The following is a 24,826-nucleotide window of genomic DNA, read 5'->3' on the forward strand; positions in this document are numbered from 1 at the left end:
TGATCCAAAACACACAGCCAAGGCAACAAAGGAGTGGCTCAAGAAGAAGCACATTAAGGTCCTGGAGTGGCCTAGCCAGTCTACAGACCTTAATCCCATAGAAAATCTGTGGAGGGAGCTGAAGGTTCGAGTTGCCAAACGTCAGCCTCGAAACCTTAATAACTTGGAGAAGATCTGCAAAGACGAGTGGGACAAAATCCCTCCTGAGATGTGTGCAAACCTGGTGGCCAACTATGAGAAATGTCTGACCTCTGTGATTGCCAACAAGGGTTTTGCCACCAAGTACTAAGTCATGTTTTGCAGAGGGGTCAAATGCTTATTTCCCTCATTAAAATGCAAATCCATTTATAACATTTTTGACATGTGTTTTTCTGGATTTTTGTTGTTGTTATTCTGTCTCTCACTGTTCAAATAAAACTACCATTACAATTATAGACTGATCATTTCTTTGTCAGTGGGCAAACGTACAAAATCAGCAGGGGATCAAATACTTTCTTCCCTCACTGTGGTCTAATTTACAGATATTGAATATTGCATTTTTATTTTAAGTCAATCTGCACTGCTGTGTTCAGTCCGCCGTCTTGGAATCAAACCTTTTTTAATTGTCATGACTTCCATCGCAGTCAGTTCTTCTCCTTGTTCGGGCAGCGTTCGGCGGTCAATGTCACCAGTCTTCTAGCCATCACCGATCCACCTTTCATTTTCCAATTGTTTTGTCTTATTTTCCCACACACCTGGTTTACATTCCCTCATGACATTACGTGTATATAGCCCTCTGTTCCCCCCATGTCTGTGTGTGGAATTGATTGTTGTAAAGTGTATGTGCATTATAGACTGGTCTGCGACGGGTTATTTCAACCCATATTTTCTTGTTCTGGGTGCCGTTGGTTTTGCCTCATTAAACCGCTCCGGTTGTTACCCAGTTCTGCTCTCCTGCGCCTGACTTCCCTGCAGCCAGTCACACACCTCTTACATTAATGAAAATGTAAATCATTATTTAAATATGTTGGTAACCCGTTGTATAAAACTGATAATGCCCAAGAAGCTGGTGTTTGGAGGATATATTGGCACGGTTTGACAACCCTCGACTTCGTCTCGGACTAACAACACCCGTGCCAATATATCTTCCAACCGCGGCTTCTTGGGCATTATCACTTAAATATAGGTCACTTTGACATACAGTATACCTCACACTTAAAATACAGTTTTTCACACTAGTTAGAAAGGCCTTTGACAAACAAAATAGATAATGTAAAATCAAATGTCTATAGTATGTAGAAGCCTAGGTATTGTTGTACATTAGTTTACTCCAATTAGGGGAGGGGTGATGGTAGGGTTAGGGGAAAATAATAAATAAGCTAATTATTATTTAATTTTTTTAATATTTCAAATAATAGACAATTACATTGATAGAAGCCACAATCTATCTTTAATATTAAAGCTGATCTACCCCCTACATTTTTTAAATAAATACTATGGGGCCTTATTAGTCAGTTTTGTATAGAGACCAGCTCTTATTGATCAGAATGGTCTAGAAATGGGCTGTTATTGGTCAGAATGTTCAAGAAACTGTCTCTCTCTTCATACCCTGTTCCCAAGACTGCAGGAGAGGAGGCGGAGTTCTGTGGTGGTCAGTCTGCCTGGATTGGATGTTTCGCCGGGGGACCTGTTTGTGTCCAATGGGGTGGCAGACCTACTGAATCTCTCCAACTTTTCAGGTTAACACTGAAGCTGCTTTTTTGCACTTTATTGCTACATTTTTGTTAACAGCTTGTTGATTGCTTTTAAGACCAGATTGTAGGCCTACAGTGATCAGTGTTGTTTTTTGTAGCTATTAATTTACAGTTACCTTGCTATGACTTTAGTAACTGCATCAGAAGTTCACTTCTTACAAAAAATATTAGCAACATTGATCAACTATTTTCAGATTATTACCACTTGCAGTGGGATTTTTTAATAAAATCCTGTCTACATACAGTGGGGAGAACAAGTATTTGATACACTGCAGATTTTGCAGATTTTCGTACTTACAAAGCATGTAGAGGTCTGTAATTTTTATCATAGGTACACTTCAACTGTGAGAGACGGAATATAAAACAAAAATCCAGAAAATCACATTGTATGATTTTTAAGTAATTAATTAGCATTTTATTGCATGACATAAGTATTTGATACATCAGAAAAGCAGAACTTAATATTTGGTACAGAAACCTTTGTTTGCAATTACAGAGATCATACGTTTCCTGTAGTTCTTGGCCAGATTTGCACACACTGCAGCAGGGATTTTGGCCCACTCCTCCATACAGACCTTCTCCAGATCCTTCAGGTTCAGGGTTGTCGCTGGGCAATATGGACTTTCAGCTCCCTCCAAAGATTTTCTATTGGGTTCAGGTCTGGAGACTGGCTAGGCCACTCCAGGACCTTGAGATGCTTCTTAAAAAAATCATACAATGTGACTTTCTGGATTTTTGTTTTAGATTCCGTCTCTCACAGTTGAAGTGTACCTATGATAAAAATTACAGACCTCTACATGCTTTGTAAGTAGGAAAACCTGCAAAATCGGCAGTGTATCAAATACTTGTTCTCCCCACTGTATATCCTTTGGAGTGTGAACAATTTTTTTAACAGCAGACCTATGGAGCCATGCCTTTGTAGATAATCACAATACCACTTTCTCCATTTCCACAGACACCAAGAAACCCAGGTGGCCTTTCTCCAGACGTAGCACGGTATGTGTACTGTTTGTTTGTTGTTTTTCCCCTGCTGCTCACCCTAGCTAGCCTGCCACCGGTCAGTCTAGTTGTTTGTGGTTTGTTTGCTCGGGCGGTGAAGCTGCCAGTGTGCTCAGGCGAGCTGCAATGGAATTAAGGACATTGTTCTCTGACCCACTTTTAATCACAGCATTAATTAATACGCTTTCCTCCCCTCTGTTCTCATGGCCTCCTGAGATTTCATAATGAGTCAACAACACTGAGCCAAACCAATTCAATCCAACTCAATTATTTAGTTAAATGTGTTTGGCCAGACGGATAGATAGATGAGCAAATATTTGCACAAACACTGTTGGTGTATACTGTAGTTCACTGTTCCACTGTTCACTTCCATAAGTGCATGACCGTGCACACATGCGTGCGCAAACACACATGTACACACTCACTCTTACAGTATACATACACACATTCACATTTTCACTTAGACAAACAGACACTCATACCTATAGTAGGAAAACCTGATTGATTGTCCAAGGAACATTTGACGTTGAGCCTGTATTTGTTCCTCTCAGACTAAAGGGAAGAGAACATGCTCTGCCTCTGATATTGAGAAATATCTCTCGACGGAACAGATTCAAGACTGGAGGGACACAGACTTCCAGAAGTACAAGGTGAGAAAGGCTATATGAACATATGATCCATGCTGAATAAGCCCTTTTCCTCTAATAGGAAACTATAATAGGAAACTATAATATCTGCGTTGTAACTTGGCATCCAGTCATAATTGAGTTAGTGCTCCTAGGAATTACTTAAGGAACAATGAAGCCCCTGAAACATATAAATGACACAATGGACGGGAACAAGACTTTATTGTTGGCCTACGCACATAACAACCGTACACTTATAAACTCTAACTAGACAGCAGATGATAATAGACTTACAGTATTGGGCATAGTAACAAGACACGCCACAGAATGCAGTCACCTCGTACTTATGACCTCACTAGCCTAGCCGTGAGAGAACCACAATTAATCAACCCCCTTGTGTATTGTTCAAATAACATCTATCCAACCATCCCCCTGTCTGTCATTCTTCCATCTCCAGGATTGTTCTCTAGAGGAGTTCCTAAGGGACTGTGATTCGTCTCAGCTGAAGTCTGATAGTGACCCTCAGGACTACAAGAGACATGAAGCCATCTGGGAACTCTTCACCAGCGAGTGTGTTTACTTCCTGGATCAGCTCATGGTGCTCAAAGAGGTGACTTACTTGATATACGCCTCCTCACACACACATACACACTTGTTGTGTATATGTACTGACATGTATGTGTAACTGATAGATGTACACACACACACTACATGTTCATGTTTTTAAATGTATGTAAATTGTAAAGTATTTTGTCTGTAATGTCTTTTTCGTTTATATGTCGGACCCCAGTAAGACTAGCTGTCGCCATCGGCATCGGCTAATGGGGATCCTAATAATCAAATCAAATCACACACCAGGGATTCCATTAGCCGGTAATAGCCGGCTTTTGGCCAATAAAAAAAATGTATAGCCAAAAAATCAAATTGGCCGGCCAATTGTCCGGGAGAAGAAAAAAATATATATAGCAAAATAATGTTTTTTAGCCTATTAATTGACGCAAACTGGTCATGCTTATCGGTCTATAGGTACATTTTCTAAATTTAGTGGAAATAAATTGCCACGTGTGTATTTTCATTAGTCGTCATATCTTATTTGTCACACACACACATACAGATACAGAGCCTTGTTTGAGCGGAAAATCTGTCACAGTGCGAGAGCTGCTGCTACAGCTCCTCAAACAGCTTGTTCGTTGCTGAGTTAAACATGTGCTTTTATAAACCCAATCATTGCGTAACAATTCTAAATGCAGTCACATGTTTAAAAAAGTTTTGATAGCCATAATTAAAAAGAGCTAATATTTGTTTTTCTAAGCTGGTAATTGAAGCATGCCTCCCATTTGGCAACAATGGTAGGCAGGCTTCAGCTGATCACACAACACTTTGCAATGAGCTGGAGGCAGTATGCATTTTGAAAACATTTACTTAATTGTTTGAAACCTGAAAGTTTTACTTTATATTATGAGGCATGTTTTACCTTGCTTCAAAGTAGCATAGCCAAAATCCCACCATAGAAACTTAGAGGCAATTCTTTTATAAAGACTTCCATATGCAATTGAAACCAGTATCTCATGTTCATTTGGTTTTCAAATCCATTTTCTTTCATTGTCCAGAAGCCAAAGGCACAATCCTAGTCATATTAGCAACCAATGCTAGTTCTTGCATCTTTAGATCTCTGCAATTTCAACATTTCTAGGATATGTTCATCTCTGTCACATGAAACTGCCTGCATGTGCGGTGCGCTTCTGACAATGGTGTTTTTGTAATGGTTTTCGTCTGGTGAAGGAGAAGAGGAACAAAACGCAGCGTGGTAAGTGTCCATAATATATTTTAATGAAATATCACTGGACAAAGAAAACAAAAGGAACAAGAGAAATAAACAAAAACCGACACAGTCCCGTATGGAACAAACACTGACACAGAAAAATAATCAACCACAAAACACAGGTTGGAAAATGCTACCTAAGTATGATTCTCAATCAGAGACAATGGACGACACCTGCCTCTGATTGCAACCATACCAGGCCAAACACATAAACCCAACATAGAAAAAAGAACATAGACTACCCACCCCAACTCACGCTCTGACCATACTAAAACAAAGACATAACAAAGGAACTAAGGTCAGAACGTGACAGTTTTCCCGCTAATTGCATTATGGGAACGAACATTTGCACGTAGCCTACTGCGTTGTGAGCATTGCTGTGTTTATAATGTGAAGAAATAATTGTTTATTAACATTTTAAGCTAAACGTTCTGATCTGTTGCATCAGGCTCTTGTTTTTTATGTATCCTAGGCCTACAGATTGTATGAATTTGGGATCTATAGTCCCACAACTGTCCCAGTCTGTTTTGAATAGGCTATTTCTTCCTGGCACAAAATGACAAGCTGGTAAATAGAATAGGTCAACTTTTCCACTATGGGTGATAATAGATTGACATAGGCTAGTGATTTTGTTTTGTTGGATGGGGAAAAGTAAATGTTAACTTTTATTTTAATATCTTCAAAGTGCGCATCAGTTTTTTTTGTTACTACTTTCTTTTTATTTAGTTGTTCATTTTCTACTTTTTAACTGCATTGTTGGGAAAGGGCTCGTAAGTAATCATTTCACGGTAAAGTCTACACCTGTTGTATTCGGCGCGTGCGACAAATAAAATGTGATTTAATTTAGAAGGACGCATGCCTCTGCATCCTCATGTTGCATGTTCTGTTAATATTAATGACCATAATCTAAATGTGAATACTGTCATTCTGAGCACTGGGGGTGGACGCCCTAATCGGGTTATGTTTCCAATGCATATGAGTACGGTAGATTTCTCAAATGTCCGGTAAATTAAAATACTGCTAGTCAAATGTCCAGCGCCACATTTTCCTAACAGAAACCCTGACACACACACGCACATACACACATTTGAATAGGAATGGCTCCCCACCAATGCCACCCAACACCTTGTGCTTTGTGAGGCTTTGTGAACGCCAAGGTCATCTTGTGACAGTTCTTTTGACTTCAAACTGCCCCTTCTTAAAATATACTTTGTTGGAACTCTTTCTTCAGCTTTATTGTGATCAAATGTTACGTTGTCCTCTCTACTAGTCAATTGAATACAGCACAAACAAATCTAACCTCTCGCGTTTGTGTTTCTAATGTTGTTGTTTTTTAAAAATGTATAATATACAGTGCCTTGCAAAAGTATTCGGCCCCCTTGAACTTTGCGACCTTTTGCCACATTTCAGGCTTCAAACATAAAGATATAAAACGGTATTTTTTTGTGAAGAATCAACAACAAGTGGGACACAATCATGAAGTGGAACGACATTTATTGGATATTTCAAACTTTTTTAACAAATCAAAAACTGATAAATTGGGCGTGCAAAATTATTCAGCCACCTTAAGTTAATACTTTGTAGCGCCACCTTTTGCTGTGATTACAGCTGTAAGTCGCTTGGGGTATGTCTCTATCAGTTTTGCACATCGAGAGACTGAATTTTTTTCCCATTCCTCCTTGCAAAACAGCTCGAGCTCAGTGAGGTTGGATGGAGAGCATTTGTGAACAGCAGTTTTCGGTTCTTTCCACAGATTCTCGATTGGATTCAGGTCTGGACTTTGACTTGGCCATTCTAACACCTGGATATGTTTATTTTTGAACCATTCCATTGTAGATTTTGCTTTATGTTTTGTATCATTGTCTTGTTGGAAGACAAATCTCCGTCCCAGTCTCAGGTCTTTTGCAGACTCCATCAGGTTTTCTTCCAGAATGGTCCTGTATTTGGCTCCATCCATCTTCCCATCAATTTTAACCATCTTCCCTGTCCCTGCTGAAGAAAAGCAGGCCCAAACCATGATGCTACCACCACCATGTTTGACAGTGGGGATGGTGTGGTCAGGGTGATGAGCTGTGTTGCTTTTACGCCAAACATAACGTTTTGCATTGTTGCCAAAAAGTTCAATTTTGGTTTCATCTGACCAGAGCACCTTCTTCCACATGTTTGGTGTGTCTCCCAGGTGGCTTGTGGCAAACTTTAAACAACACTTTTTATGGATATCTTTAAGAAATGGCTTTCTTCTTTCCACTCTTCCATAAAGGCCAGATTTGTGCAATATACGACTGATTGTTGTCCTATGGACAGAGTCTCCCACCTCAGCTGTAGATCTCTGCAGTTCATCCAGAGTGATCATGGGCCTCTTGGCTGCATCTCTGATCAGTCTTCTCCTTGTATGAGCTGAAAGTTTAGAGGGACGGCCAGGTCTTGGTAGATTTGCAGTGGTCTGATACTCCTTCCATTTCAATATTATCGCTTGCACAGTGCTCCTTGGGATGTTTAAAGCTTGGGAAATATTTTTGTATCCAAATCCGGCTTTAAACTTCTTCACAACAGTATCTCGGACCTGCCTGGTGTGTTCCTTGTTCTTCATGATGCTCTCTGCGCTTTTAACGGACCTCTGAGACTATCACAGTGCAGGTGCATTTATACGGAGACTTGATTACACACAGGTGGATTGTATTTATCATCATTAGTCATTTAGGTCAACATTGGATCATTCAGAGATCCTCACTGAACTTCTGGAGAGAGTTTGCTGCACTGAAAGTAAAGGGGCTGAATAATTTTGCACGCCCAATTTTTCAGTTTTTGATTTGTTAAAAAAGTTTGAAATATCCAATAAATGTTGTTCCACTTCATGATTGTGTCCCACTTGTTGTTGATTCTTCACAAAAAAATACAGTTTTATATCTTTATGTTTGAAGCCTGAAATGTGGCAAAAGGTCGCAAAGTTCAAGGGGGCCGAATACTTTTGCAAGGCACTGTATCTGTGTGTGTTTTGTTTGTTTGTAATGTGTATTTGTTTATGTATTTGTTTGTGTTTCTAATGTGTTTGTATTGGTATTTCTAATGTATTTGTTTGTGTTTGTAATGTGTTTGTAATGTGTTTGTGTTTGTAATGTGTTTTTGGTTGTGTTTCTAATGTGTTTTTGGTTGTGTTTCTAATGTGTTTTTGGTTGTGTTTGTAATGTGTTTGTAATGTGTTTTTGGTTATGTTTGTAATGTGTTCCTCAGGTGTTTCTGGCCATGCTGACCAACCTGCAGATGAGGGACTGCCTGCATGACGTGGACTCCTGGAGGCTGTTTGCCAACCTCAATGAGCTGTGTCTGGTATGACCATATATATATACATATATTACAATAGGTTGGATTAGATGAAAATATCTTTATTTGTTTGGCATGTTAAGAGTTTACACCACCCAGATCAGATTAGAACTGGTCCTGTACGGGTGCAGTGGGTGGAGTCTTCCATGCAGAACGATAAGATGATAGGGCCATGGCGTGCTATCATGGGGCAGTGAGGCAGTCACTAGTGTGTGGAAAGTAGTTATCCAGCTCTCGGAGGGATAACTGACCATGACAGTGAAGGGGTCAAAGGGGAATGTGCATTGTTTTGGTACTGGATCTTGGATGGGAGGTGGTTTACCACAAGCTATCCACATATCAAAATGAAATTCCAAGATAAATCACAAAACATCAAATCTTCAACATCATCTTACTCAAGGCTATATGTTAAAAGGTTTGAGTTTTCATAATATCACATCATCTGGTTATTTTACTGAAGAAAATAGAGAGCTGCAGGTGACTGAAGTAAGACATTGGAGGTTTGATTATCAGTCCTTGCCATCATACTCTATTTACAATACCCTCTGTAATTATTGGGACAGTGAAGCATTTTTTCTTCTTTTGGTTCTATATTTAAAAACCTTTTTTTTGTTAAATCAATCAATGACTGAGGTTAAAGTGCAGACTGTCAGCTTTCATTTTCAGCTTTCACAGAACCTTTTGTATATAGTCCCCCAATTTCGGGAACAACTTTCTCACACATTATTATTCACGATTCATTCAGGATTATCCATAATCATAGTAGTATCCACATTAATGTAGAAGTGTCAGAAACATATTCTATTCTTATTGACAATGAAAGTGACTCAAAAGTTACACAATACATTATTTACCATTCATTTCTATTGGGCACAAAATAATCTGAAATACAATGAAAACAAACAGCAAATGCATCCAACAAATTTTATGTAGTCTTTGCGTGCTATGAATATGGGACCAAAATACACTGCTCAAAAAAATAAAGGGAACACTAAAATAACACATCCTAGATCTGAATGAATGAAATATTCTTATTAAATACTTTTTTCTTTACATAGTTGAATGTGCTGACAACAAAATCACACAAAAATGATCAATGGAAATCAAATTTATCAACCCATGGAGGTCTGGATTTGGAGTCACACTCAAAATTAAAGTGGAAAACCACACTACAGGCTGATCCAACTTTGATGTAATGTCCTTAAAACAAGTCAAAATAAGGCTCAGTAGTGTGTGTGGCCTCCACGTGCCTGTATGACCTCCCTACAACGCCTGGGCATGCTCCTGATGAGGTGGCGGATGGTCTCCTGAGGGATCTCCTCCCAGACCTGGACTAAAGCATCCGCCTACTCCTGGACAGTCTGTGGTGCAACGTGGCGTTGGTGGATGGAGCGAGACATGATGTCCCAGATGTGCTCAATTGGATTCAGGTCTGGGGAACGGGCGGGCCAGTCCATAGCATCAATGCCTTCCTCTTGCAGGAACTGCTGACACACTCCAGCCACATGAGGTCTAGCATAGTCTTGTATTAGGAGGAACCCAGGGCCAACCGCACCAGCATATGGTCTCACAAGGGGTCTGAGGATCTCATCTTGGTACCTAATGGCAGTCAGACTACCTCTGGTGAGCACATGGAGGGCTGTGCGGCCCCCCAAAGAAATGCCACCCCACACCATGACTGACCCAGCGCCAAACCGGTCATGCTGAAGGATGTTGCAGGCAGCAGAACGTTCTCCATGGCGTCTCCAGACTCTGTCATGTGCTCAGTGTGAACCTGCTTTCATCTGTGAAGAGCACAGGGCGCCAGTGGCGAATTTGCCAATCTTGGTGTTCTCTGGCAAATGCCAAACGTCCTGCACGGTGTTGGGCTGTAAGCCCAACCCCCACCTGTGGACGTCGGGCCCTCATACCACCCTCATGGAGTCTGTTTCTGACCGTTTGAGCAGACACATGCACATTTGTGGCCTGCTGGAGGTAATTTTGCAGGGCTCTGGCAGTGCTCCTCCTGCTCCTCCTTGCACAAAGGCGGAGGTAGCGGTCCTGCTGCTGGGTTGCAGGAAGTGCTCCTCCACGTCTCCTGATGTACTGACCTGTCTCCTGGTAGCGCCTCCATGCTCTGGACACTACGCTGACAGACACAGCAAACCTTCTTGCCACAGCTCGCATTGATGTGCCATCCTGGATGAGCTGAACTACCTGAGCCACTTGTGTGGGTTGTAGACTCCGTCTCATGCTACCACTAGAGTGAAAGCACCGCCAGCATTCAAAAGTGACCAAAACATCAGCCAGGAAGCATAGGAACTGAGAAGTGGTCTGTGGTCACCACCTGCAGAACCACTCCTTTATTGGGGGTGTCTTGCTAATTGCCTATAATTTCCACCTGTTGTCTATTCCATTTGCACAACAGCATGTGAAATTTATTGTCAATCAGTGTTGCTTCCTAAGTGGACAGTTTGATTTCACAGAAGTGTGATTGACTTGGAGTTACATTGTGTTGTTTAAGTGTTCTCTTTATTTTTTCGAGCAGTGTACTTAACTTTTTACTACTTTAATACACATAAGTTAATTTTGTCCCAATACTTGTTCACCTAAAATGGGGGCACTATGTACAACAAGTGCTGTAATTTCTAAACGATTCACCCGATATGGATGAAAATACCTCTTTTATCATTGTTTGATTTTAAATCCAAACTTCCAGAGAAAAGAGCCAAAATAATAACTGTATATGACTACACAGCAATAGTCATCATGTGGACTCTATAATATGATGTGTTGTTCCCCAGGTGAGCTTTGGCTTCCTCACCAGCCTGCTGCGTGTCATCAAGGAGTCCTGGGCAGGAGGTGGTCCCAACCTGCTGAAGCTTCTCACTAAGGTAGGTACAGCTGATACATGCACGCACACTTACTGTCTCTCTCTCTCTCTCTCTCTCTCTCTCTCACACACCCACTCAACAGCATCCTTACTTTTGATTAAATACTATAATAAATAACTAAATATTTAGAACAGAAGTGATCAGAAGCCTCAATATAAGCCACATCATTGTTTGAAAGTGTGACCCACACAAACATGATATACTAGATGTACATCTCTTTATCTCCCTCCATGAAATGTACAATATGAATGCATATCTCAGTTGTTTTTCCTGTGGCCCAGCTTTCTGTGTCTCTCTCTATGCTAGCTAGATAAACACTACGTCTCTCTATCTGTCGGCAGGCATTCCAGGAGAGCATATGCCACTGTCTGCAGAAGTACTGCCTCAACTATTCCGCTGCACTATTTTATCTGGACAGCCTGAAGAACAGAGAGGACTTTGGCTCCTATGTTAAGGTACACTCTACTGTACTGCTGGCCGGAGCCGCCGAGCGCTGCTTATTTTGAAATGTAAATCAGGGTTGGTTGAGGCAAGGTCGCCCTGTGCTGGGGCTTGCTGATAATTTGGAACGTAACAATTTGACTTCTGCTATTGACTATTTATCTTTATTTTTTACAACCCTTCTGTTGTTTTTTTTACTCTCCACTGAGATCATTTTTCTTCCTCGACAACTTCACTTTCCCTCCTCCCCACCCGTTGTTCTATCTATAAAATATGCTCTCTATTTCACTCTTACACCTTAACTCTGTCTTATTTCCTCCCAAACTCTTGCTCAATTGCTTTTTCTCTCAATATCAATATTTTTTTCTCAATATTGTCACACACACTTATCTACCTACTTACAGTACAGTACTCCCTCTCTCTCTCTGAACAGTAAACATTACACTATTCCAAAATAATAAAGACATTTTAAATGTCATATTATGTCTATATACAGTGTTGTAACGATGTGCAAATAGTTAAAGTACAAAAGGGAAAATACATCAACATAAATATGGGTTGTATTTACATTGGTGTTTGCTCTTCACTGGTTTGTGTTTGTGAACAGAGCCCCAGAACCAGCTTGCTTAGGGGGCCCTTCTCCGGGTTAATTTCTCTGTAGGTGATGGCTTTGTTATCGAAGATTTGGGAATCGCTTCCTTTTAGGTGTTTGTAGAATTTAACGTCTCTTTTCTGGATTTTGATAATTAATGGGTATCGGCCTAATTCTGCTCTGCATGCATTATTTGGTGTTTTACGTTGTACACAGAGGATATTTTTGCAGAATTCTGCATGCAGTGTTTGTCTGATCTTTGTTAATTCTTGGTTGGTGAGCAGACCCCAGACTTCACAACCATGAAGGGCAATGGGTTCTATAACTGATTTAAGTATTTTTTAGCCAGATCGTAATTGGTATGTCAAATTTTATGTTCCTTTTGATGGCATAGAAGGCCCTTCTTCCCTTGTCTCTCAGATTGTTCATAAATTTGTGGAAATTAGCTTTGGCGCTGATATTTAGGCCGAGGTATGTATAGTTTTTCGTGTGCTCTAGGGCAGGGTTTCCCAAACTCGGTCCTCGGGACCCCAAGGAGTGCACCTCTTGGTTTTTGCCCTAGCACTACACAGCTGATTCAAATAATCAATTAATATTCCAGCTTTGATCATTTGAATCAACCTTGTAGTGTTAGGGCAAAAAAATAAATTTGCAAATCTTGGGGTCCCAAGGACTGAGTTTGGGAAACAGTGCTCTAGGGTAACGGTGTCTAGATGGAATTAGAATTTGTGGTCCTGGCAACAGGACCTTTTTTGGAACACTATTATTTTTTACTTTTGACTGAGATTTACTGTCTGGGCCCAGGTCTGACAGAATCTGTGCAGAACTTCTAGGTGCTACTGTAGGCCCTCCTTGGTTGGGGACAAAAGCACCAGATCATCAGATTTCAGATTCTAGTAGAGTGAAGCCAACTGCTGCAGACTGTTCTAGGGCCCTCACCAATTTGTTGATATATAGGTTGAAGAGTGTAGGGCTTAAGCTGCATCCCTGTCTCACCCCATGGCCCTGTGGAAATAAATGTTTTTTTTGTTGCCAATTATAACCACACACTTGTTGTTTGTGTACATGGATTTTATAATGCCATATGTTTTTCCCTCAACACTACTTTCCATAAATGTTTTATAGCAGACCCTCATGCCAAATTGAGTCAAAAGCGTTTTTGAAATCATCAAAGTATGAGAAGACTGCCTTTGTTTTGGTTTGTTAGTTTGTCATTTAGGGTGTGCGGGGTGAATACGTGGTCTGTCATACGGTAATTTGGTAAAAAGCCAATTTGACATTTGCTCAGTACATTGTTTTCACTGAGGAAATGTACGAGTCTGCTGTTAATGATAAAGCAGAGGATTTTCCCATGGCTGCTGTTGATGCATATCCCATGGTAGTTATTGGAGTCAAATTTGTTTCCACTTTTGTGGATTGGGGTGATCAGTCCTTGGTTCCAAATATTGTGGAAGATGCCAGAGTCAAGAATGATGTTAGAGTTTAAGTATAGCCAATTGGAATTTCTGGTCTGTATATTTTATCATTTCATTTAGGATACCATCAACACCACAGGCCTTTTTGGGTTGGAGGATTTGTATTTTGTCCTGTAGTTCGTTCAATGTAATTGGAGAATCCAGTGGGTTCTGGGACTGTAGTCTTTAATAGTTGATTATAAGATTTTTATTTCATCATGTATATGTTTTTGCTATTTGTTCTTTGTTATAGGGCCAAAAAGATTGGAGGTGGTTTATCGCTCTCTCACTCTATCACGCTCTCTCTCTCTTTCTCTCCTCTAGTGGTGTGAGAGGAACCAGGAGTGCCGGAGGCTGCAGTTGCGTGACCTGTTGGTGGCGCCGTTGCAGCGTCTGACCCGCTACCCCCTGCTGCTGAAGAACGTTGGGAAGAGGAGCCGGACGGAGGAGGAGGAGAGCGCCCTGCAGAGCGTGGTGGAGCAGGTGGACACCTCCATATGTGAGCATCCCCCTTCCTTCACCTATTTCACTGGAACACTGTATTGTAGAACCTCATATCACTACACAGGCTGCTGTATCCTATCTCCTATTTGCCTGGCCTTGAACAGATGCATCTAGCGAGGCTCTTTGATGTTATCAACACCATGCCTCGATAATGAAGGGGGCTGTGCTTTTATACAGGTTGGTTCTCTTCTGCGTCTCTCAAAGAGTTATATTTTTCTATGTAGGAAACAGCATACCTGCCATTCAGGTTATCAGGTCTTCGGAACTCTTGGGGTTTTCCTGACAGTGCTGTGCTTTTGACAGTCACTTACACATATCTCCTGGCTTAAAGGGCGACTGCACTTCCTGATTTGGACTCGTTTTGAAGATTTCTCATGAAGAAACGCAAGCTGCCATTACTGAAGCCAAATGAGAGTTGTCTTCGGGGTGTGGTTTGATGTGGGTGTTATTTTTGCATATCGTGCCCTGGCAGGTACTGTTGTTTGTCTCTCCTGAGTCACCGTAGCTCTTCCAAGCTGTCAAACTATCGTAAATAAAGCAAAAGCTAAATGCTGTTTACCAGTGGCCAAAATCACTAGCTAGCTAGATAGGTTCCAACTCTGTGTTTGTCAATAAAGCTAGCAAGAAGTAGCTTGCAGGCACATTGAGCAGCCAGGACCAAATTAGCTTATCAAGTCACTGGCGAGTGACAACGTGTGTGCTTCTGTGCCACCCCCAAAAAACAACATTCTCACTATTTATTACCAGAGTGTGCACCTTTCTATCAGTGTTTTATAGGGAATCATGTTACAAAACAGGTTGCGGGGGGGACACAAGATGCTCGCAAATGGGTTTTGGAATATTGATAAGTTGCAGTTGGGATACCAGTGCGCTCTGATTGTCTCAATTCTCATTTTGCCCAAAAAAGTGGCAGACGCGTGTTTGTCACTATCAAACATATCAGTGTGTGGCCACTCCATTAAGGGCTTAGGTCCAAGGGTAATTCCAACATAAAATTGGCAACATGTTATCTTATGTAAACAAGTCTGAGGTGCTGAGTAATGGGCAGATCTGTCTCACTGTCTGGAGGTTCTGGCTGCTATGATTTGATAGAGCACAATCAGCACAGCTGATTCTCCCGTGTTAGTGGGCACTGTGTATCCATAGACAACTGTCCAGTAAGTCGTGACGAGCTCACAAAACTCCGTTTTGGACGAGACTGACTTCATTACCAATTATCCTATTTACACTTTGTAGCCAATTCTGACACTATAATGAATGTTTCTGACTCATATCAATGCTACATAGACTGTTTAAAACCAGAGAAGTTGGTTCTAAGGGTGTGGGGGGTGTTTAGAGGAAAAGGTGTGCACAACAATGGAGCGTTACAGATCACACCCATGTTGCGACACACAGTGAACTGTTGTCATCGTTTAATGATATCTGTATCAAGAACTTTGAGATGCAACATCAGAGATACTATTTCAAATTGATTTGTTTCATTGCCAATACCAGACAAATTGATTTGTTTCATTGCCAATACCAGACAAATTGATTTGTTTCATTGCCAATACCAGACAAATTGATTTGTTTCATTGCCAATACCAGACAAATTGATTTGTTTCATTGCCAATACCAGACAAATTGATTTGTTTCATTGCCAATACCAGACAAATTGTTTTGTTTCATTGCCAATACCAGACAAATTGATTTGTTTCATTGCCAATACCAGACAAATTGATTTGTTTCATTGCCAATACCAGACAAATTGTTTTGTTTCATTGCCAATACCAGACAAATTGATTTGTTTCATTGCCAAATTGCCAATACCAGACAAATTGATTTGTTTCATTTACCAGACAAATTGATTTGTTTCATTGCCAATACCAGACAAATTGATTTGTTTCATTGCCAATACCAGACAAATTGATTTGTTTCATTGCCAATACCAGACAAATTGATTTGTTTCATTGCCAATACCAGACAAATTGATTTGTTTCATTGCCAATACCAGACAAATTGATTTGTTTCATTGCCAATACCAGACAAATCGATAGTTCAATTAAAAATGCAGCTGAAAATGTTAAAGTAGAACTAATTTATTAAACTAATACGAAGTTACAAAAATAATATTAATTGAACCTGATGACAAGGAAGTGACATCCTTGTCATCAATTTCTGTGTGTTCTAAAGCCAGATATAAGCCAGCCAGAATTGATGTTCCTAACTAGTTTGTGCACTGCTCACAACCAAACATTTGAGGGCTAGATTCAATCAGATTGACATCCCCAAAGTTTTGCTTTGGCGATGTCGGAGGTGGAACTGCTTTAAATTTCGTGCACATCAACTGAGGTAAACTATATGCATTCCGGTGGAAGTCCATTATTCTCAATGGGGGCCAATCCGTACCGCTGTGATTTTTCCAACTTGTACATGGCTTAGCCATGCATTATCAGAAAAGCAGGTGCGTAATTATTTTCATTGCGATGGGAAGCATGGATTACGATGATTACGTAAAATGTAACATACTTCAATGTAATGATGAAGCCTGTATGCACGCGGCATTAGAGCTATAAAATCCACTAAGGTCTCTGCGTTACCTTGTCACAGACACTGCCATTGGATGCAACGAAACCACACCTGACTATAATCCGACCAATCCTATGCAGACGCATTAAAAGTTCAAAAACTTGAATTAGATTGATATGAGCTATAAATCCCCCATCCAAATTAACATTTGAGAGTCATTATTCCTATGATTGATAGAGCCTACACTTTCTACCTCTATTTTGAATTTCTTACGCAGTAGGGATAATAACACGAGCAGCCGCATACCAATATGTCAGTTCACACCACTCCAACACCGCCAAAACATCTCCTATGCTTTTCGACCAGGGTGATGACCTTGTCATTCACACACACTCCTCCCCCTCTGTGTGTGTGTGTGAACAGGTGATCTGGAGGGGAAGGTGAAATGGCTGGACAACTACCAGAAGGTGAAACAGCTAAGAGATTCCTTGGTGTGGCTGCCAGTGTGGGAGAGAGACAAGCAGGCCTTCGTCCCTGAGGTAAGGCTGCTTTCACTATACTGGGAGAGTTGAGCTTTGAATACCAAACTTGGTTTTCACAAATGCAGAATAGAATAGAACTTACTCAATTTACTTAATCATCTTGGTTCCTGGAGGAACATAGGGCTTGTACTAAAGTTTCACTATTGTCAGTCTTAGGCTGTTTTGTTTGCCTCTTGCCATGACAAGTGGATCTTCTTGAGATCTGAATAGAATAGACCATATGGTTAACGTTTCTTACACACGTCAGATACCACAATAACTTAGCTGCATCTTAGATCTGAGATCATAGCACTGATGTAAAGGAAAGAGAAAGCTGTCGAAAGCTTCTTAGTGGGGGTTTTCAGACAAGGATCAAATGATACCTAACATCAGGATCCGCAAAGCTAGACAGACACACAGATAAGATATTACAGTGTGATATTTAAGTGAAAATGCCTGAGAAGCCAGTGTTTGGAGGATGTATTGAAATGGGTGTTGTTAGGCCCAAGACCAAGTCTAGGGCCGGCAAATCATACCAATATATCCTCCAAACACTGGCTTCTCGGGCAAAATATCACTTTTATACAACAGGTTACCAACATATTCAAATAATGATTGACATATTTTCATTAAAAACGTCATTGTGATGAATTTGTTCATACTATTTCATCCTTCCACAAGATATAGTCCCAAAACAAATCTAGGGTTGCTACCCAAGCCATCTGCTTGTTCGTTCTATTGGTTTGGTTGCCAGAGACGCGACCCAGTCGTTCAGTCTTTTTGTTCTGAATCTATGGACGTCGTTTGTTCTAAATGTTCCATTGCCATACTGGCTGGCAACGTTCTTATCCCTTGCTTTCTAGCTAGCCAACTACGGCTAACTTACAGTCATGTCAAAAAGCCAGAATAACAGCAAAGTAGCTGCATTTGCATTTGTTTAAGCTGTTATCTAGTGAGATTTATTTAGATACATCCATAACAATAAGCTAATGAGACACAATTTTGCCTGGCATGTGCTCTCTCGTCAATACACTGTTGTTCAGAGGAGCTAGCCAACAACATAGCTAACACAATCACTTCAAACTGAAGCTGTAAAAACTGAAATCTGTCTCATCCCAACACGTTCATTACTATGGGACAGCTGAAGATCAAATTTGAATCTTGAAACAATGTTGCAAATGTCGGAGACACAGACGGCAAGGTTTTACAAATCTCTGCTGTTGAAAACTACATGTTAGTCTCAAAGAAATGGGAGATAATGTCTTGATGCTTTTTTATAGTGGAGGTCAAGTATATAAGTTGCCTGGCTGGGCTGATGAGACAGTGGATTGCTCATTCAGATGGAACAGAGTAAATAGGCATTTTAAAGTCCTAGATTTAGCCGGTGGTAACTTATGGAATAGATACAGGCTGGATACAGGCTTTTAACCAATCAGCATTCAGGATTAGACCCACCGTTGTATACACTGACACCACATACAGTAGGAACAAATTTCCCCCAACATAACCACAGCCCTTCATTTGGCTACAAACAGAATCTGAAGCATCTCCTAAAGTCTGCCTCCCTCGAAAACCTCATCTCTCATCGGAGCCTTCTGCACAAGGGAAAACTAGTGCTTACAGGTCAGTGACATACAGAGTAATTAGACCAGACTAATTAAAATTGTTTGTACTGTAGTTCTACAAGTTTTTGCATATTTTAGCCATGTCATCTCTATATGTGATTCTAGAGAATGGCAAGCTGCAGAATGTGTACCTGTTTCTGTTTGACGAGTTCCTCCTCATCACCAAGATCAAGAGGAACAAAAAGGTGCTACCAATATCTGATTTGTTGCATATACTTATACTCCTTATTTCCTTACTTACTTCCGAATTCTCTCTTTCTCCCTCTCCCTCTCCAGAAGTCCACAGGTCCTGAACAGAGTCCCCACCGTCCACCTCAGAACCAGGAGTTGGACCAGTTGCTGAAGGAGGGCTGTACCTTCACCGTCCTGGATCAGCCCGTCTCGCTGGACCGCCTCCAGCTCAAGAACATAGACCAACTCAACGCAGCAGGTGGGGAAGGATCAACACCTCAATGATACTGTGTCTTCGGAAAGAATTCAGACCCCTTGACTTTTTCTACATTTTTTTCAGGCTACAGCCTGAAAATTTCCATGGGAAGTTAGGCCCTGGAATTTGGGGGAATTTTACTTAAATTCATCAAAAAGTTATCTTATAACACTGAACCTTTTTTGTGGGATACACATAAGGCACACAACTACACTGTCTGAGCCAAGGACTGCATGCTTTCTGGTAAGTTTTGATTACAATACTGGGTGGGTTGAATACATTTTATATGACATACATGATTTAGTAAAAAGTAGCATACAGCAGAGTGTTTAAATAAGTTCTAACTTGTTAACAGTTTCTGCTAGTTAGTTTTTGCTACCATGTTGGTTTTAGCTTGATAACTGAGTGTTAATTCACCTGTTTCCATACATGTTTCATTTTAAAACATTTATCTTACAAAGGAGTTGTTTAATCTAACTGCTTAACTATTTATCTGTACATGGAATTGTATTTGTGTTTTTTTTACTAATTTTTTCTAATCTTTACAGGAAAATGTCATGGGCACGATCTGATGTGTGGAGACATTTCGCTGCAGCTAATGTAGAAGGAAAAGCTGTGTACATTTGCAAATACTGTGCCAAATCATATGTGAAGAAGGCAACAAAGATGCAGAATTATCTGGCCAAGTGCATAAAGGTCCCTCAGCACTCACAACAAGCAACCTCTGACAAAAGTCCTTCTACTTCTATTCGAGGTGAAAAGGATTAATCAGACACCTTATCGACAGCAACAGCTCATGGTCCTCCTGGAACCAGAAGTATTTTTTTGACTCAATGGAGGAACGTAGTCAGAGAAATGCTGATGAATGTCTTGCTCGAGCTGTGTATGCAACTGGTTCACCTCTGATGATCACAGCAATGTGTACTGGAAGAGATTTCTGAATGTTCTTCGCCCAGCATACACCCCTCTAACCAGACATGCTTTATCTACTCATTTGCTGGATGTAGAGTTCAACAGAGTTCAAGTGAAGGTCAAGCAAATCATAGAGAAAGCAGACTGTATTGCAATCATCTCTGATGGGTGGTCGAATGTTTGTGGGCAAGGAATAATTAACTACATCATCTCCACCCCCAACTAGTATTCTACAAGAGCACAGACACAAGGGACAACAGACACACCGGTCTCTACATTGCAGATGAGCTGAAGGCAGTCATCAATGACCTTGGACCACAGAAGGTATTTGCACTGGTGACAGACAATGCTGCGAACATGATGGTTGCTTGGTCTAAAGTGGTGGAGTCCAACCCTGTGGCTGTGCTGCTCATGCATTGAATCTGCCCCTCAAGGACATCATGCCACTGAAAACAATGGATACACTCTACAAGAGAGCCAAATAAATGGTTAGGTATGTGAAAGGTCACCAAGTTATAGCAGCAATCTACCTCACCAAGCAAAGTGAGAAGAATAAGAGTACCACATTGAAGCTGCCCAGCAACACTCGTTGGGGTGGTGTTGTCATCATGTTTGACAGTCTCCTGGAGGGGAAGGGGTCGCTCCAAGAAATGGCCACATCACAGTCTGCTAATATGGACAGCCCCATCAATAGGATCCTCCTGGATGATGTATTTTGGGAGTGGTAAGCAGCCTGAAACCTATAGCAGTAGCCATTGCACAGATTGGCCATCCTGTCTGATGTTCAGACTTTGCTTACAGATGTAAGAGAAGAAATCCGAACTGCCTTGCCCACTTCACCGTTGTTCCAAGCAGAGGAAACTACAGTTCTGAAATACATCAAAAAGCGTGAAGACTTCTGCCTGAAGCCCATACACGCCCATACACACCCATACACGCCGCAGCGTACATGTTGGACCCCAAGTATGCTGGCAAGAGCATCCTGTCTGGTGCAGAGATCAACAATGCCTATGGTGTCATCACTACCGTGTCTCGCCACCTTGGCCTGGATGAGGGCAAGGTTCTTGGCAGTCTGGTGAAGTACACTTCTAAGCAAGGGCTTTGGGATGGAGATGGAGATGCAATATGGCAGTCGTGCCAACATATCTCATCAGCCACCTGGTGGAAGGGACTTTGTGGGTCTGAGGCTCTTTCCTCTGTTGCCTCCATCATCCTCCAAATCCCACCACCATCAGAGTGTAACTGGTCCTTGTTTGGAAACACACACACCAAAGCAGGGACAGGGAAGATGGTTAAAATTGATGGAAGATGGAGCCAAATACAGGACCATTCTGGAAGAAAACCTGATGGAGTCTGCAAAAGACCTGAGACTGGGACAGAGATTTGTCTTCCAACAAGACAATGATCCAAAACATAAAGCAAAATCTACAATGGAATGGTTCAAAAATAAACATATCCAGGTGTTAGAATGGCCAAGTCAAAGTCCAGACCTGAATCCAATCGAGAATCTGTGGAAAGAACCGAAAACTGCTGTTCACAAATGCTCTCCATCCAACCTCACTGAGCTCGAGCTGTTTTGCAAGGAGGAATGGGAAAGAATTTCAGTCTCTCGATGTGCAAAACTGATAGAGACATACCCCAAGCGACTTACAGCTGTAATTGCAGCAAAAGGTGGCGCTACAAAGTATTAACTTAAAGGGGCTGAATAATTTTGCACGCCCAATTTTTCAGTTTTTGATTTGTTAAAAAAGTTTGAAATATCCAATAAATGTCGTTCCACTTCATGATTGTGTCCCACTTGTTGATTCTTCACAAAAAAATACAGTTTTATATCTTTATGTTTGAAGCCTGAAATGTGGCAAAAGGTTGCAAAGTTCAAGGGGGCCGAATACTTTCGCAAGGCACTGTTTGTCTACTTATGGGTAAAATGGTAAAATGTTGTTTCTGTCTCCATATGATATGGTAAATATATCCAATGCAAAAAACATTACATTTAAATGGTATTCATTTGCATATATTCCCACGGAAAGTTTCCACCTCTGAATATTCCCCAAAATGTGCAACCCTATACACACACGTACACACGGATTTAGTACTGTAGATATGTGGTAGTGGTGGAGTAGGGGCCTGAGGGCACACAGTGTGTTGTAGATATGTGGTATTGGTGGAGTAGGGGCCTGAGGGCACACACTGTGTTGTAGATATGTGGTATTGGTGGAGTAGGGGCCTGAGGGCACACAGTGTGTTGTAGATATGTGGTATTGGTGGAGTAGGGGCCTGAGGGCACACAGTGTGTTGTAGATATGTGGTAGTGGTGGAGTAGGGGCCTGAGGGCACACAGTGTGTTGTAGATATGTGGTAGTGGTGGAGTAGGGGCCTGAGGGCACACAGTGTGTTGTAGACATGTGGTATTGGTGGAGTAGGGGCCTGAGGGCACACAGTGTGTTGTAGACAGTGTGACATGTGGTATTAGAGGGGCCTGATGTTGTAGACATGTGGTATTGGTATTGGTTAGGGGCCTGAGGGAACACAGTGTGTTGTAGATATGTGGTATTGGTGGAGTAGGGGCCTGAGGGCACACAGTGTGTTGTAGACATGTGGTATTGGTGGAGTAGGGGCCTGAGGGCACACAGTGTGTTGTAGACATGTGGTATTGGTGGAGTAGGGGCCTGAGGGCACACAGTGTGTTGTAGACATGTGGTATTGGTGGAGTAGGGGCCTGAGGGCACACAGTGTGTTGTAGACATGTGGTATTGGTGGGTAGGGGCCTGAGGGCACACAGTGTGTTGTAGACATGTGGTATTGGTGTAGGGGCCTGAGGGAACACAGTGTGTTGTAGACATGTGGTATTGGTGGAGTAGGGGCCTGAGGGCACACAGTGTGTTGTAGACATGTGGTATTGGTGGAGTAGGGGCCTGAGGGCACACAGTGTGGTAGACATGTGGTATTGGTGGAGTAGGGGCCTGAGGGCACACAGTGTGTTGTAGACATGTGGTATTGGTGGAGTAGGGGCCTGAGGGCACACAGTGTGTTGTAGATATGTGGTATTGGTGGAGTAGGGGCCTGAGGGCACACAGTGTGTTGTAGACATGTGGTATTGGTGGAGTAGGGGCCTGAGGGCACACAGTGTGTTGTAGACATGTGGTATTGGTGGAGTAGGGGCCTGAGGGCACACAGTGTGTTGTAGACATGTGGTATTGGTGGAGTAGGGGCCTGAGGGAACACAGTGTGTTGTGAAATCTGTGAATGTATTATGTTTTTTAAATTGTGTACCTGCCTTAATTTTGCTGGACCCCAGGTAAAGTAGGCAGCAGCTAATGTGAATCCATAATAAATACAAATCGAAACAGCAGATTGCAGTATCAGTCCTGAGTTGTTTGTTCAGTACTTTCTTTTGTACTACTGTGTCGTTAATAAATACAAACCAGTTCTCTTGTTTATGAACAAAATGGAAGCAAACGGGCCAAAACAGGAAGGGACCAACTGAGCCTATCCAACAACAAATGCTTGTTTTCATTTCCTGTTCGAATTTTTTTGTTGCTATGTTTTCAAAGGTGTGAACTAAAGAATGTTTTATCCTTCTCTTCTCAGCTTCAGGACTACCCCAATCCTTCATCATCATGCACCAGAACCGCTACCAGCAGTGTATCGCTGCCTTCATCCTACAAGCTCCAACCGAGGCCGTCAAGGTACAGTAAGAGCAGTCTGACTTGACATTAAACACACTGTGCGTGTTGCAGAACAAACAAAAACACTTTGGACAGCAATGTTTTTACAGTGAGAATTGGATTGCATACCATTTTCTTGTTCATGTGTAGCTGGGTGCTTATAATTGTACCATGGTGACTGGCAACATTCCGTTGGCATAACAATAGCCTGCTAACATCTCAGGGCATCACATAACATGATATACCACATAAGTGGTATCTTATGTAAGGCATGGATCTATCAATAGCAGGAAACTCCCATCTCAATATTCTCATAGCAGAGTCAAAGGTTAATTTTTTTTAGATTTGTTGGTGGTTGATAACTGGCATATACATTCCTGTGTTATAGCATTCATCACCATGTTTCATGATAATATTCATTGTTCAGCTATTTACAGTCTATATCTGTCTGGGATGAACAAACATACTTATTGCTATCCCCCCAGAAATCAAGTGACACACTCCAGCTAGTGTTGGGTCATCGTTAGACTACACTAGCAGATAAGTAACTTTTTTCCACTGTCCTGATCGTTTATTCCAGTACTTTCAGAGTCACCTTGCTCTCGGATACGTCTAGGTTAGGTGGAATTTCCTTCATTACTGGGCATGAGTTAGCAGAGTATTGTCATGGTACCCTGAATGTGTCAAGTTAAGTTAATTTAAAGTGCATTTTACAAATGTCACAGCACACTTTACATGATTAAAAGGGAAGTACAAAACAATGTAGAAAGAAGGGGGGGAGAAAGGGGAACAATAACAAC

At 41.4% G+C, this 24,826-nt stretch overlaps 1 protein-coding gene across 2 annotated transcripts in view; it reads left to right on the top strand.

Moving 5' to 3' along the window:
- LOC112218721 (pleckstrin homology domain-containing family G member 7) overlaps positions 1 to 24,826 on the top strand; it is a 41,757-nt gene that overhangs the window by 15,644 nt on the left and 1,287 nt on the right. The window contains exons 4-16 of one of the 2 annotated variants that reach the window (XM_024379776.2): positions 1,600 to 1,718; positions 2,689 to 2,729; positions 3,284 to 3,382; positions 3,816 to 3,968; positions 8,412 to 8,507; positions 11,285 to 11,374; positions 11,716 to 11,829; positions 14,186 to 14,360; positions 17,297 to 17,412; positions 18,930 to 19,017; positions 19,125 to 19,204; positions 19,296 to 19,449; positions 23,950 to 24,047. In XM_024379776.2, coding sequence (XP_024235544.1) covers positions 1,600 to 1,718; positions 2,689 to 2,729; positions 3,284 to 3,382; positions 3,816 to 3,968; positions 8,412 to 8,507; positions 11,285 to 11,374; positions 11,716 to 11,829; positions 14,186 to 14,360; positions 17,297 to 17,412; positions 18,930 to 19,017; positions 19,125 to 19,204; positions 19,296 to 19,449; positions 23,950 to 24,047 — 1,423 coding nt within the window. The remainder of the gene's footprint in view (positions 1 to 1,599; positions 1,719 to 2,688; positions 2,730 to 3,283; positions 3,383 to 3,815; positions 3,969 to 8,411; positions 8,508 to 11,284; positions 11,375 to 11,715; positions 11,830 to 14,185; positions 14,361 to 17,296; positions 17,413 to 18,929; positions 19,018 to 19,124; positions 19,205 to 19,295; positions 19,450 to 23,949; positions 24,048 to 24,826) is intronic. The other variant, XM_024379777.2, reaches the window with a different exon arrangement.

This window comes from Oncorhynchus tshawytscha, linkage group LG19 (assembly GCF_018296145.1).
Source record: "Oncorhynchus tshawytscha isolate Ot180627B linkage group LG19, Otsh_v2.0, whole genome shotgun sequence".
NCBI lineage: Eukaryota > Metazoa > Chordata > Actinopteri > Salmoniformes > Salmonidae > Oncorhynchus > Oncorhynchus tshawytscha.